This window comes from Elephas maximus, chromosome 26 (assembly GCF_024166365.1).
Source record: "Elephas maximus indicus isolate mEleMax1 chromosome 26, mEleMax1 primary haplotype, whole genome shotgun sequence".
NCBI classification, from domain to species: domain Eukaryota; kingdom Metazoa; phylum Chordata; class Mammalia; order Proboscidea; family Elephantidae; genus Elephas; species Elephas maximus.
The window spans coordinates 27,182,474-27,197,016 of record NC_064844.1 but is presented as its reverse complement, the minus strand read 5'-3'; the positions used below and the strand labels follow the sequence as shown (position 1 = coordinate 27,197,016).

The following is a 14,543-nucleotide window of genomic DNA, read 5'->3' as shown; positions in this document are numbered from 1 at the left end:
GAGAGCAACTAGGAGTATATAGCAAGGTGTATATAAATTTTTGTATGAGAGTCCAACTTCATTTGTAAACTTTCACTTAAAGCACAATAAAAAATTTTTTAAAAGTAAAAAAAAAAAAAGAAAGAGAGAAAATCAAAGTATCAGTATACACCCCGATAACAACTACAAAACACCTTGAGTAACAGGAAACAACTATCTCCACTCACTGACTGAACAGTCCCCGTGCTTTCCACACCCTGAGTTTTTGAATGGAAGTTTTAGAACCTCTGAGAAGAAAAAGTTGGCCTTCGAGGAGCTTACGGTACAAAGAAGGCCAAGAAAGCACAAAAGAAAAAAGTGAACATACAGAAAAAGCAAAACTGTTCTCACTCTCAACATAAAAGAGACAGCAGTGACTTAAAAAGTCCCAAACATCAATTTAAAAAATCATTTAAAGTAGTATTTCAAATGCCAATGATGCAATTTCGGAAGCTAATTCATAAATCATGTTTTGTTTAGGCTTACGTTAAACTCACTTTGGATTTTATAAGCAAATTACATCTGGTCAGTACAGGCAGGTAATCCAGGCAGCATGAAGAACCTAATCCAGAATTTTAAATATGTGGCAAAAACACACAGAGGACATGATCGATGCAGAGAAAATGAGACTTCACTGTGCACTGTGGGAGCTTTGCAGTACTGCATAGTCAAGAGCACAGACAATTCCATGCTAAATAGAGCAAATAAATTTGATATTTCAAGGATGAGGCAGGATAAGGAAACATTTTACAATTTTTTTTTGAATTATAAAACTTCTGTAACTACTGTTATGGATTGATTCGTGTCCCCCAAAAATGTATATCAACTTGGCTAGGCCATGATTCCCAGTGTTGTGTGATTGTCTACGATTTTGTCATCTGATGCGATTTTCCTTTCTGTTGTAAATCCTACCTCTAAGATGTTAATCAGACAGGATTAGAAGCAGTTATGTTAATGAGGCGGGACTCAATCTACAAGATTAGGTTGTTTTAAGTCAATCTCTTTTGAGATAGCAAAAAGAGAAGTAAGCAGAGAGACCGGGACCTCATACCACCAAGAAAGTAGTGCCAGGAGCAGGGTGTGTCCTTTGGACCTGGGGGTCCCTGCTCTGAGACACTCCTAGACCAGGGGAAGATTGATGACAAGGACCTTCCTCCAGAACTGACAGAGAGAGAAAGCCTTTCCCTAGAGCTCGCACCCTGAATTTGAACTTCTAGCCTCCTAGACTGTGAGAGAATAAATTTCTCTTTGGTAAAGCCATCTGCTTGTGGTATTTCTGTTATAGCAGCACTAGATAACTAAAACAACTACGTTATATAAAATTTGTAACAATAAAGAAAAACTTATCATAATTTGACAATCCTAAAACCATCAGTTACTATCCTGGATTATTTCTTATAGTCTGTCTTCAAACATATTTTTATATATTTGTAATGATAGTATATAATACTTATCCTATTTTTTCAACATAGCATGGTATCTTTACAATTTTCCTTGTTATACAATCTGTATAACCACCACTTGTAAATTTTTATGTAAGATTTAAAAATACATAAAAAGTAGAAAAACTAGTATAATGAGTCGGAATCGACTTAAGGGTAACAGATTTGGTTTTCTGGTTACAGAGCTATCACCAACTGAAATAGTTCACTGACTCCTGGCCAGGCTTGTTTCATCTATGTTCCAACCCACTGCCTCATCTTACCCTGGACTATTCTGAAGCAACTTCTAGTGTCATACCATTTCATTTGTATATATTTCAGTATACAACACTCATTTTTAATGTCTGCAAAATAATGATTGATTAGAGGAAAGAACAACAAATAACCATTTCTCTATTGCTGGACAATTTTGTTTGTTCTTATTTTTCACTGTTATAAATGACACTGTGATTTATATCTTCTTTCATAGCTTTTCCGTAATTTAGATAATGCCCTTAGAATAGGTTCCCAGATGGGACGTCCCTGGGTCAAAGCATGTATTTTTGGCTCTAGATTAGTATTTCCAATTTTAAAAGTGTTGTACCAATATACAAAGCCACCAGAAATGTCCAAGATACTGCACCCTTATCAACACTGAGTATTATTATTTTTTAAAATTGCAAGTATATGGAAGAAACAACAGTACTTCATTCCTGTTAAGTAAAACAAGGAAGAAGGAAAAAACCTTTGTTATTGCTGCAAAAATATATATGTGTGTGTGTATATATAAACAGATATAAAAATGTAAATATAAATAAATACATATATATAACACAACACTTGCCAATTCAACGTTTTCAGGTATTCAATTTAGTGATATCAATTACATTAATCATGTTGTACAACCATCACCCATAATTGTTGCCAAATTTCCCATCACCATAAACAAAAACGCACTGCCTCCTAAAAATGCCTCACTCTTTCCCCCAATAAGCCTTGTAAGTATGAGGGTATTTCAACTGCAAGGCATTGGACAGCAGACAGGAAGTACACTTGATTGACTAGGGTAAAGAACGCCTAGTTGTGGTGAGACTGGAACACTTATACACTGCTGGTGGGAATGTAAAATGGTACAACCACTCTGGAAATCAATTTGGCGCTTCCTTAAAAAAATAGAAATAGAACTAACATATGATCCTGCAATCCCACTCCTTGGAATATATCCTATAGAAATAAGAGCCTTTACACAAACAGATACATGCACACCCACATTCATTGCAGCACTGTTCACGATAGCAAAAAGACGGAAGCAATCAAGGTGCCCATCAACGGATGAATGGATAAATAAATTATGGTATATTCACACAATGGAATACTATGCATCAATAAAGCACAATGATGAATCCATGAAACATTTCATAACATGGAGGAATCTGGAAGGCATCATGCTGAGTGAAATTAGTCAGCTGCAAAAGGACAAATATTGTAAAAGACCACTATTATACGAACTGGAGAAACAGTTTAAACAGAGAAGAGAATATTCTTTGATGCTTATGAGAGGCAGTGGGGGAGGGAGGAAGGAAGAGAGGTTTTCACTAATTAGATAGTAGATAACAACTATTTTAGGTGAAGGGAAAGACAACACACAATACACGAGAGGTCAGCACAACTGGACTAAACCAAAAGCAAAGAAGTTTCCTAAATAAACTGAATGGTTCGAAGGCCAGCATAGCCGGGGCAGCGTTTGGGCACCATGGTTTAAGAGGACATCTCAGTCAACTGGCATAATAAAATCTATTAAGAAAACATTCTGCATCCCACTTTGGAGAGTGGCATCTGGGGTCTTAAAAGCTAGCAAGCGGCCATCTAAAATGCATCAATTGGTCTCAACCCACCTGGAGCAAAGGAGAATGAAGAACACCAAAGACACAAGGTAATTATGAGCCCAAAAGGCAGAAAGTGCCACATAAGCCAGAGACTACATTAGCCTGAGACCAGAAGAACTAGATGGTGCCCAGCTACAACCGATGACTGTCCTGACAAGAAACACAACAAAGAACCCCTGAGGGAGCAGGAGAGCAGTGGGATGCAGACCCCAAATTCTTGTAAAAAGACCAGACTTAATGGTCTGACTGAGACTAAAGGACCCCGGAGGTCATGGTCTCCAGACCTTCTGTTAGGCCAAGACAGGAACCATTCCCAAAGCCAACTCTTCAGACAGGGATTGGACTGGACTATGGGATAGATGATGATACTGGTGAAGAATGAGCTTCTTGGATCAAGTAGACATATGAGACTATGTTGGCATCTCCTGTCTGAAGGGGAGATGAGAGGGTAGAGTGGGTCAGAATCTGGCCATATGGACACAAAAAGAGAGTGGAGGGAAGGAGTCTGCTGTCTCATTAGGGGGAGAGCAATTAGGAGTACATAGCAAGCTGTTTATAAATTTTTATATGAGAACCCAACTTGATTTGTAAACTTTCACTTAAAGCACAATAAAAATTAAAAAAAAAAAAGACCACCTAGGACTCCGTGCCCCTACTCTTTTGCTCTTGTTATTTTCCTTAGACCAGATCCTTTTTTTTTTCCCTTCTCTAGTCCCTGAGAGATCAATCTGGCCAAGTTGCACACAGTAATAACTGACAGAAAGCAATAAGCAAGACTGGTCCACTGGGCACATGGAATTAAAGACTTCCTTTTTGTGTGTTTCTCTTCCTGAGGAGTCTCTACTATCCAGCGGGAACGAAAGCAGGTAACTCATAAAATAAACAGAGGAAGCAATCGATTATAATGGGAAGACAGTGGATTGACATTCAAAAGGATGAAGTCTAAATCTCCACTATGTTACTGTAATAGTCTCCAAAGGCAGTCATCATCAGTTCCTTTCCTCCCTGTGCTCACATAAACCAAACCAAACCCACTGCCGTCGATTCCAACTCATACCGACCCGACCCTACAGGACAGAGTAGAGCTGCCCCATAGAGCTTCCAAGGAGCACCTGGCGGATTTGAACTTCCAACCTCTTGGTTAACAGCTGTAGTGCTTAACCTCTATACCACCAGGGTTCCATGCCACTCCTCAAATCAAGAGGTAGAATCTATTCGCCTTCATTTTGAATCTGAGCTAGCCTTCCAAACCCGATTCCATCGATTCGATTCGGACTCACAGTGACCCTACAGAGCAGAGTAGAACTGCCCCATAGGGTTTCCAAGGAGTGGCTGATGGAGTTGAACTGTCAAACTTTTGGTTAGAAGCCATGGATTTTAAGCACTATGCCTCCTTAGTGACTTGTTTAGCCAATATAATGGGATGAGAATGACGTTCTGGGACTTCCAGGACTAACCAGGTCAAAAGAAGCCTTTCTGTTTCTTCCTGGTCTCTTGAACAATCCCTCTCAGAACCTACCCACTAAGTTGTGAGCAGCCCCGCCCATATGAAGAGGCCATTTGGAGGCACTGTGATTGACAGTCCCAGCTGAACTTCCAGCCCATGCCAGCATCAGCTGGTAGCCATATGAGAGAGTCGCCTTGGACATCCAGCCTAGCCAAGGTTTCAGATGACCCTTTACTGCAAACTCATGGAAGACTCCAAGTGAAAACTGCCCAGATGAGCCCAACCAATCCACAGAACCAGGAAAGATAATAATAAACCATTTTAAGCCACCTCAGTTTTGGGTGGTGTGCTATGCAGCAATAACCAGAACAATTGCCAGCCTGCTTTTCCCTTAGATAAATAAGTTCACATCTTTAGATCTCAGTCTCCTAATCTGTACAATGAGTTTACAAATCGCAAATGTCACCTTCAGCCATATGATTCTATAACTTCTAGTCACCAAGGCTCAAAAGGATGATCAATGGTATATTCATTTTCTGCTGAAATAACCAGAGCACGATGAGATCATTGCAGAGTAAGTCAAGCTCCTGATGGTAAAATTAAATTTTTAAGGAAGACCAGAAAGAAAAAAATTGTAGAAGAAAATGGAGAATAGAGAAACATAAAAAGAATAGTGTAGGTTCAACATATCTTCTCATTAAAAAAAAACAAAAAAGAACATTTACTACTTACTCATTATCATATTTAACACGTTTAATAACATAAGTCTTCTTATCAATTCTGTGTTTTGCTTTGAAAACGTCGCCATATCCACCTGAGCCAATTGGTTCTATTTCTTCAAAATCCTTAACAAACCTTAAAAGATAAATATCACATGTTATTCTGAGGTACCATCAGGTCCTTTCCTTTTAATATCACTTTTCTAATGGAATACATAACAAACATGATTCTCCCCTTCTGAATAAGGAAGGTCCACATCACAGAAACTCTTGAACCACAAAGGAAAGAAGGCCCTCCCCTTCCACTTGCCATGGAGAGTCCAACATGGATTACCTGTGGTAGTCACAGTCAACTCCTGGCTGTACAAAAGCCATGGTAAAGTATCTTACTACAAGTCTAAAACTTCAGAAAGAATAGCCATGTTGCATTCCACAGATATATGAGCATACGTTCCAAGTCTGCCTAGGTTTCTAAGGACTCAGTTTTCCCCTTCCCCTCATGCCCCACATTCTATCATGAAGCCTTGCCGACTCTACTTCCAAACATCTCTCTGCTATCTGTCCACTCTTCTCTGTCTCCAACATCTTCACACCAGTCCAAGCTTCTACCAGCTCCTGTAGTAACTTCCTAACTGGACACCCCACTTCCTTTCCTGCCCTCACTCCAATTCATGATCCATGGAGCAAGCAGAATGATAAAACTTAGTCTGACTATGTCACCCTGTTGTCTAAACCCTCCAAACACTTGCCTTTGCATTTACCAAAAAAAATACATCCCTTAAATGGCCTATAAGGTACCACATGACTTGGCCCCAGCCTCGCCTCATGGTGCTGTGCCCTCGCTCACTGTACTTCCAGCACACAGCCTTCTCTCTGCTCTTGAACACTGACAGCTACCTTTCCCAACTTAAACTTCCCATATGCCCTTTCTTTCACCTAGCACCCAACCTCCCCACCTTCCTGCACTAACTCTTCCTCCAGGCCTCCCCACAAATGTGACCTCAGAGAAGCCTTGCCTCACCCCTCATGCAAAATCCAGCGTTCCTATTTTAGTTTCTCACCATCCCATCACTTTTCCTTCACAACCCTGACCGTAATTTTTAACTACAGACTTATGCATGTAATTGTTTCTTTAATGTTGATCGTCCCTGCAAACTCCATGAAAGCAGGAACTACTTCATTTAGTTCCTACTGTAAACCCAAGGCCTAGCATAGTGCCAGGCATGTATTAGGTGCTTAATAAATATTTGTTGATTCTTTATTGTTTTTTAAACTTGCATGCAATGACCCCTTGTTGCATATACCAAAACCAAACCCAACCCATTGCCATCTAGTCAATTTCAACTTATACCGACCCTACAGGACAGAGTAGAACTGCCCCACAGAGTTTCCAAGGAGCGGCTGGTGGATTTGAACTGCTGACCTTTTGGTTAACAGCTGAGCTATTAACCACTGTACCACCAGGGCTCCATTCTCTGCATCAAAAAAAACCAAAAGACAAAAAACCAAACCCATTGCCATGGAATGGATTTCAACTCATAGCGACCCTACAGGACAGCGTAGAACTGCTCCACAGAGTTTCCAAGGAGCAGCTGGTGTATTGGAACTGCCGACTTTTTGGATGGCAGCCAAGCTCCTTACCACTGCTCCACCAGGGCTCCATTCTCTGCATGTAAAGACCCATTGCCATTGAGTCAATTGCGACTTATAGCGCCCCTATAGGACTAAGTAGAGCTATTCCCACAGGGTTTCCAAGGCGCAGCTGATGGATTTGAACAGCTGACCTTTTGGTTAGCGGCCAAGCTCTTAACCACTTTGTCACCAGGGTCCTTTTTTAGATGTCTCATTTAAAGCAAAACACATGATCTACAGCAGAGAAATCTTTAATTCCTGTGAAATCTGGTATGGAGCTGGAGACTGGAAAACAGATTCAAATACATCATTCTGGTTCCTGCAGGGGTACAGGGCCCGGAGGCCTGTCCCTTCAATCTCCCTCTCACTCTCTGAAGACACCCACCACATATCTTTTTTTGGCAATCACTGGTTTCCAGAATGTTTATTTTCAGAAACTTCCACAGATATCACCGAAATCCATATAAACATCACACACACCACACCACATCCCATTTAGAACTGTCTAAACCCTTTTTTTAAGCCCTACTGTGAGAGATGGTCCTTCACGGGCCCAATTGTGCTAAAAGAATTTAAACTGTTCAGGTAGAAATATAATTTAATTGACCTCATGTACAACAGGCCCTTAAGAAACTTTTATTGAATTAACAATCTTTAAACAAATTCTATTTTATAGTTCCCTCTTACCTGGAGTCCATAGTATGCTTGGTATTCCCGACTGCTTCTGCCTTAAGACAATCAAATCTAGGCGCCAAAGTTCTAAAAAAATAAGAAAAGGTAAAGCTCAAATGAAACTGAAATCAAATATAACTTGACTAACCAAAAGTTTGGAGGACTGAACCCACCCAGAGGTGCCTCGGAAGACAGGCCTGGTGATCTGCTTCTAAAAGGCCACAGCCTTGAAAACCTACGGAGCAGTTCTGCTCTGCACATAGGGGGTCTCTATGAGTCAGAACTGACTTGACAGCAACTAACAACAACAACGTGCCCTGTATTCAGCTTTTTATATTTTGAGTCAATTATTTAGCCCCCCGTGGTGTAGTGGTTAAGCGCTTGGTTGCTAACTGAAAAGTCACAGCCTGGTTCAAATCCACCTGTTACTCCAAGGCAGAAAGATGTGGCAGTCTGCTTCTGTAAAGATTACAGCCTTGGAAACCCTATGGGGCAGTTCTCCTCGCAATGGGTTTTTATTAGAATAACAAGGTTCCTGTTCCGGTTGCTGTTGAGTTAATTCCAACTCATGGCGATTCCACAAGTGTCACGTGCTACATAGGGTTTTTAGTGGCTGATTTTTCTGAAGGAGACCACCAGGCCTTTCATCCGAGGTGCTTCTGGGTGCACTCGAACCTCCAACCTTTATGTTAGCAGCTAAGCATGTTAACTGTTTGCACCATCCAGGGACATTAGAATAACAGGATACCCAAACAAACAAATCCACCGCTGTCAAGTCAATTCCAACTCATAGCAACTCCCTGTGTTACTGAGAGGACTGCTCCACTGGATTTCTTGGCTGTAGTCTTTATGAAAGCAGATTGCCAGGCCTGTCTTCTGTGGAGCCACTGGGTGGGTTCGAACTGCCAACCTTTAGGTTGGTAGTTGAGCACAAACCATTTCTGCCACCAGAGCTGCCTGAATAACAGGATAAAAAGGAAACCATTGCCGTTTTGTCAATTCGGACTCATAGTGACCCTATAGGACAGAGAAGAACCACCCCACAGGGCTTCCGAGGAGTGGCTGGTGGATTTGAACTGCTGACCTTTTGGTTAGCAGCCGAGCTCCTACGCACGGCTCCGAATAACAGAGTAGCAGTGTTAAGTAACCCTTTTCTTCATAAAACTATACATTTGTGACTCTCCTCCAGTCTCTAATAATTTTTCATGCCTTTCTTGGTTCCTTTTCTCACCTTAACCCATTACTGTTGGAGTACCACTAGCCTCTCCTTTTCTCCTTCCAGACTCAACACTTCCGGAAGCACATGTCCTTGCACCATCATTCTAGTCATTGTGCTTTTGTACTTCATTTCCTACTGGCAGTAAGCCACCTGAAAGTGGAAGTTCAACCACCACCTAAAATTAAGCCTACCCAAATTGTTACCTTCCCTGTAGCCATAAATCCTCAACTTCCTTAACGCCATCAGTGTCACAATTCGTTTCTGCATCTCATTCAGAACGGAAGCAATCTTCACATCTTTTCTCCTTTACCTCTTCTTTACCTTCTCACCCAAATGACATAGCTATTCCTTCAAATCATGCTTACTCTTCCTTTCCAGTCTTTCTCACAAATTCTCCTCATCCCTCCTCAGTGCCACAATAACCATGGCTCACGGCTTGACCCTCCCACACATAAACTTCTCCTCTCTCTACTCACACGTACACATCAGCAATCATCTTTCTTCAATATGTCGACCTACTGTTCAGGCATATTGGTGGCTCAGAAGGGCTCCACCTGCCCTTTCACTCATTTTATATTTACATCCTTGCTTTTCTCTTTACCAAAGGAAAAAAAAAAAGCCAATTTGCTATAACATATAATATCCAGTCTTTTTTTTTTTACCTGAGTTATCACACTATTTCTACCCTACCTACTTGTCTACAAAATAATGCACTTCTCTTGTACATAGCTCTCCAAGCCCACTTCCTCTGTGAGTCTTATCCAAAAGTAATGCCCTTGACCAAGTACTTTAACAATACTCACATCATTTTTTTTTTAATTAATTTTTATTAAGCTTCAAGTGAACATTTACCATTCCAATCAGTCTGTCACATGTAGGTTTACATACATCTTACTCCCTTTTCCCACTTGCTCTCCCCCTATTGAGTCAGCCCTTTCAGTCTCTCATTACTCACATAATGTTTTATGTCTATAGTGTAGTATATGCATGTATTCAAAGATTTCTCCACATATGTAACATTATTTATTTATACAGTTCAAACTTTTTGTGAGCCTTAACCAAGTTCTCTATCTCTTCTGAAATTTCAGTCAAATAAGAATATACAATACTCTGCAAATACTGAAGACTATTAATAAGGTTGACAGGCTAAGTCTGAAATTAAACATCACTTCAAAATATGCTCACTGAATAATGGTACTCACCTTTTTACCTTCCTTTGATTATTTCTGAGACTGTCCTATAGCAAAAGAAAAGGGAAAACTTAGTTTCAGGTGATTAAGCCAACTATCAGCTTGCTAAGGAAGTTTCCTTCCTCTTTTACTTCTAGCTGGTTCTGTGACCATATTTCTTTGTATATAAGATGAACAGTTTCATTCAGTCCTGCCTCTCAGTTTACTTTGCAATGTTCTCATCTGTTACAGCAACTGGGCAGACATGGTAGGAGGGGACAAAAAAGGGAACTGTAGGACATGTTCCGCAGAAGCACTGGTTCTCCAGGTAGAACGAGGGCTTCAGGGGTCCCTGGTGATCTCCTGGGTCTGCAGTTCTCAATAAGAGGGTGTGAATCAGAATATCCGCAGTGCTAATAAAGACACAGATGGAGTCCAGGTACCTGGTTTCTGAAAATTCACCAGAGCTTTGTGATCTAATCATCAGTTAAAAACTGCAGTGGTTTTTAACTGATGATTAGCACACATTAATCATTTCATTTTAATACTGAGCACAAAAGGGGGATATCTCATTGATTAAAAAAAATTAAAATTGATAGCCCTCAAAAATTATAAAAGATGATCACTCATTTCACAAAGCTATTCTTCACTTATATTCCTTTGTATTCTGGTAGGGTTTGTGGTTTTTTGAACAATTTAAAGAGGTTGGCATGGAGAGACAGGCATCAGACTAAAACTTCCTGAGCTCAGACAGCCTGCTAGCTTCAGTACTGCATTATGACTATACTATGATTAATTTAGACATTCTCCTGTTAATGGACAATACTTGTCCATTTTTTTCCCTAACACAATAGGAACGAAATTGCAACTCTGTTGTGAAGAACATCCTTTTACATGTTTCCCTGTGCGTGCAGGCAAGGGTTTCTGTAGGACACAGCCCTGGGAATGGAACTGCTTGGCCATATGGCATGCACGTGCTCAGCTTTACTACATATTGCCAAATTATTCCTCAAAATGGTTGTGTGGATTTGTACTTCCACCAGCAGGCACAAGAGTGATCGTTGGAGCACAGCTGTGCCAGCACTTGGTATTGCAAGACGTAAATTATTTTTTAATTTTATTGTTGTAAAATATAAATAACATAAAATTTGCCATCTTAACCATTTTTAAGAGTACAATTCAGCGACACTAATTACATTCGGGAAACCCTGGCAGTGTAGTGGTTAAATGCTATGGCTGCTAACCAAAAGACTGGCAGTTCAAATCCACCAGGTGCTCCTTGGAAGCCCTATGGGGCAGTTCTACTCCATTCTATAGGGTTGCTCTGAATTGAAATCGACTGGACAGCAACTTTTAGGAAACCCTGGTGGTGTAGTGGTTAAGAGCTATGGCTGCTAACCAAAAGGTTGGCAGTTCAAATCCACCAGGTGCTCCTTGGAAACTCTATGGGGCTGTTCTACTCTGTCCTATAGGGTCGCTATGAGTCAGAATCGACTTGACGGCAACAGGTGGGTATTAACTACATTCACAATGTTGTGCAACCATTGCCACAACAGAAATGGTAACACTAATCATCACCACAACAATTATCTGATTTTTAAATCTGGTTGTTACTTTGAGTTTAGGTATGATTTCTTTAAAAAAAGAGAAGAAGAAGAAGCAGAGCTGTAGGAATGAATCTTCAAATATTATCCAGTTGCTGGAAGAGAAAGCAAGACTATAGGAATACATGAAAATATGAGAGTGAGTAGGGAAAGAAAGATGGGAGGCAAGTATAGAAGAATTCTGCATGGGAGCAATGATAGTCAGCAAAGAAGAGAGAGAAAGGATCAAAAGGCTGCTAAATATTTTTCTTTAGTAAGAGTAAATGAGACAAAAATATAAAAATCCTGGTTAGGTACAGGAGATCACTTGTAAAAGAGGAAACACAAAGGAAGATTAACTAGGGAGCTCAGAGACAAATACTATACCACAGAAGATGAAGAAGAATCTTTTGAACTGTCACTGCTGTGCTTTTGTTCAGATTCACTGGCTGATAATCCATTTTCGGGTACTAATTCAATAGAGCTAGAAGAAAAGGGGTAACTATTAGGTTGTGAATTCTGTCCTTTTTTTTCTTTTTTGTATATGAATCAGTCGTTTCTTTCTCTACATTCTCCTCAAACATTAAACATTTTCATAAAAATGGTTCCAGGCAGTAACTTGAATTTGTTTAATATCACAGATGTTTGTCCACACTTACGATGTGCTCGTCTCAAAAGAAACGCCACTGGAGTCACTGGGTGAAGTCACGAAAGAACCAAACGATGCTGAGTCAGCTTTCTGAAGATTTCAAAGGAACTGTATTAACTTTCCATAAGGGCTCAGTCTCTGTATATTAGCTACTACACTTATTTGCTACATTTACAACAATAAATGATAAGATTAATGTTTCTTTATGTACGTTTGATCTAGGTTTAAAAAATAACCCTGAGTTGCTAAAAGAACTTGTATCCCTCCCGGGGAAGCCCCATGCTCGTGGTCCACTGGTGGTACACAGAGTGCAGGGATCGTTTCGCTACATGATTTGCTATCTTGGCATCAAGCAAACAATCTAACCTCAGATCAACTTCAGAGGGAATTCAAAATATAAAAATTCAATCCAACAGCAGTACGTACCTCTGATGTTTTTTCTCCTGTTATCTCATCATATGCGAGTTTGGCAGCAAATTGTTTTGCCTCCTGTTTAGTAGAACCAGCAGCAATACCATATTCTTTCGACCCAATTCGACAAGTATAATGAAATCTAGGAGAACTGATGGAAAGTATATCACATATCAAAACTATTGTAAATCTAACTAATGATTTGAAAAATTCACGTATTGACAAAGGCTTTAAAATAACATTAATTTAATAGGTACACTTGTAGCTCATGCCTTGTATAAGTTAAACTTTCAGTAAGATGGCTGACCAATGGCTTTGAATAATCAGGACTGGCTGATTTCTCATTTTGCATTTTTCCAGGCAACCTCAAACTCTACTTTTTCATTGAAAGATCTGGCACAAAGGTACTAAGTAGGTTTTTAAAAATTCCCCAAAGGTCAGAAGATATGGGGGGTAGAGAAAGAACAGAGAGACCCTGGTGAATTTTTCAAAGATGCTCAAATGGGAAAAAAGAAGCCAGAACAGAAAGTGGGGCTTCACAAGCCATGAAGGTACAATACTACGCACTTTGTAGGGGATGGAAAAGCATACATCAACATTTTCTGCCATCAGTTTATGTACACACAAACTTAAGAAAATCCCCATAGTGCAGAGCCAAGTGCTAAGGTTCACACGTTCCTTGTATCAGAGGGAAAAACATTTGTAGTTAGGCAAGGATACCTGGACAATAAGTACTATTTTTAACGGGGCAAAGTAAGGGACATGAAATTTATATCATAGGGCTGCTTTATGTTACTACAAAAATTATTCCAGTATTATTTTCTTTTGTTTTATGTTTCCATTCCACCACACTGTTTGCTGTACTGTGGTGGCTTGCATATTGCTACGATGCCAGACACTATACCACCAGTATTTCAACCACCAACAGGGTCACCCATGGTGAACAGGTTCAGCAGAGCTTCCAGACTAAGACAGACTAGGAGGTAAGGCCCGGTGATCTGCTTCCAAAAATTTGCCAATAAAAACCTTATGGATAAAAATGAAACATTGTCTGATACACTGCTGGAAGTTGAGTCCCTCAGGTTGAAAAGTACTCAAAATACAACTGGGGAAGAGCTTCCTCCTCAAAGTAAAGTGGATATTAATGACATAGATGGAGTGGACCTAGCCAGATGAATTAAATAGGTACCAAATCAACTACACCTGTGGAAAGAAATGATGGAGAAGCTCAATATTATCAAGATAAAGCCAGGGGCCGACTGCAAAAAAGATCAATTGTTCATATGCAAGTTCACACTAAGGCTGAAGACAATCAAAGCAAGTCCACAAGTGCCCAAGTATGACCTTGAATACATACCACTTGAATTTAGAAACCATCTCAAGAACAGATGTGATGGATTGAACACTAATGACGGAAGACCAGAGGAGCTGTGGGATGACATCAAAGGTATCATACATGAAGAAAGTAAAACATAATTAAAAAGATAGGAAAGAAGAAAAAGACCAAAACGTATGTCAAAAGAAACTCTGAAACTTGGTCTTGAGTGCAGAGTAGCTAAAGCAAACAGAAGAAAGGATGAAGTAAAACAGCTGAATGGAAGATTTCAAACAGTGTCTTGAGAAGACAAGTATTATAGTAAAAGTATTATAACAAAATGTACAAAGACTTGGAGTCAGAAAACCAAAAAGGAAAAATACAATCACTATTTTTCAAGCT

General features: G+C 39.9%; 1 protein-coding gene across 2 annotated transcripts in view; it reads right to left on the bottom strand.

Annotated features, from left to right (window-relative positions):
* The window catches only part of EIF2AK2 (eukaryotic translation initiation factor 2 alpha kinase 2), a 55,898-nt gene that overhangs the window by 26,464 nt on the left and 14,891 nt on the right, over window positions 1-14,543 (bottom strand). For both annotated transcript variants that reach the window (XM_049870171.1, XM_049870172.1), the window contains 6 exons: window positions 12,842-12,977; window positions 12,426-12,505; window positions 12,154-12,250; window positions 10,217-10,251; window positions 7,811-7,882; window positions 5,505-5,627 (listed from right to left, as the gene is read on the bottom strand). In XM_049870171.1, coding sequence (XP_049726128.1) covers window positions 5,505-5,627; window positions 7,811-7,882; window positions 10,217-10,251; window positions 12,154-12,250; window positions 12,426-12,505; window positions 12,842-12,977 — 543 coding nt within the window. The remainder of the gene's footprint in view (window positions 1-5,504; window positions 5,628-7,810; window positions 7,883-10,216; window positions 10,252-12,153; window positions 12,251-12,425; window positions 12,506-12,841; window positions 12,978-14,543) is intronic.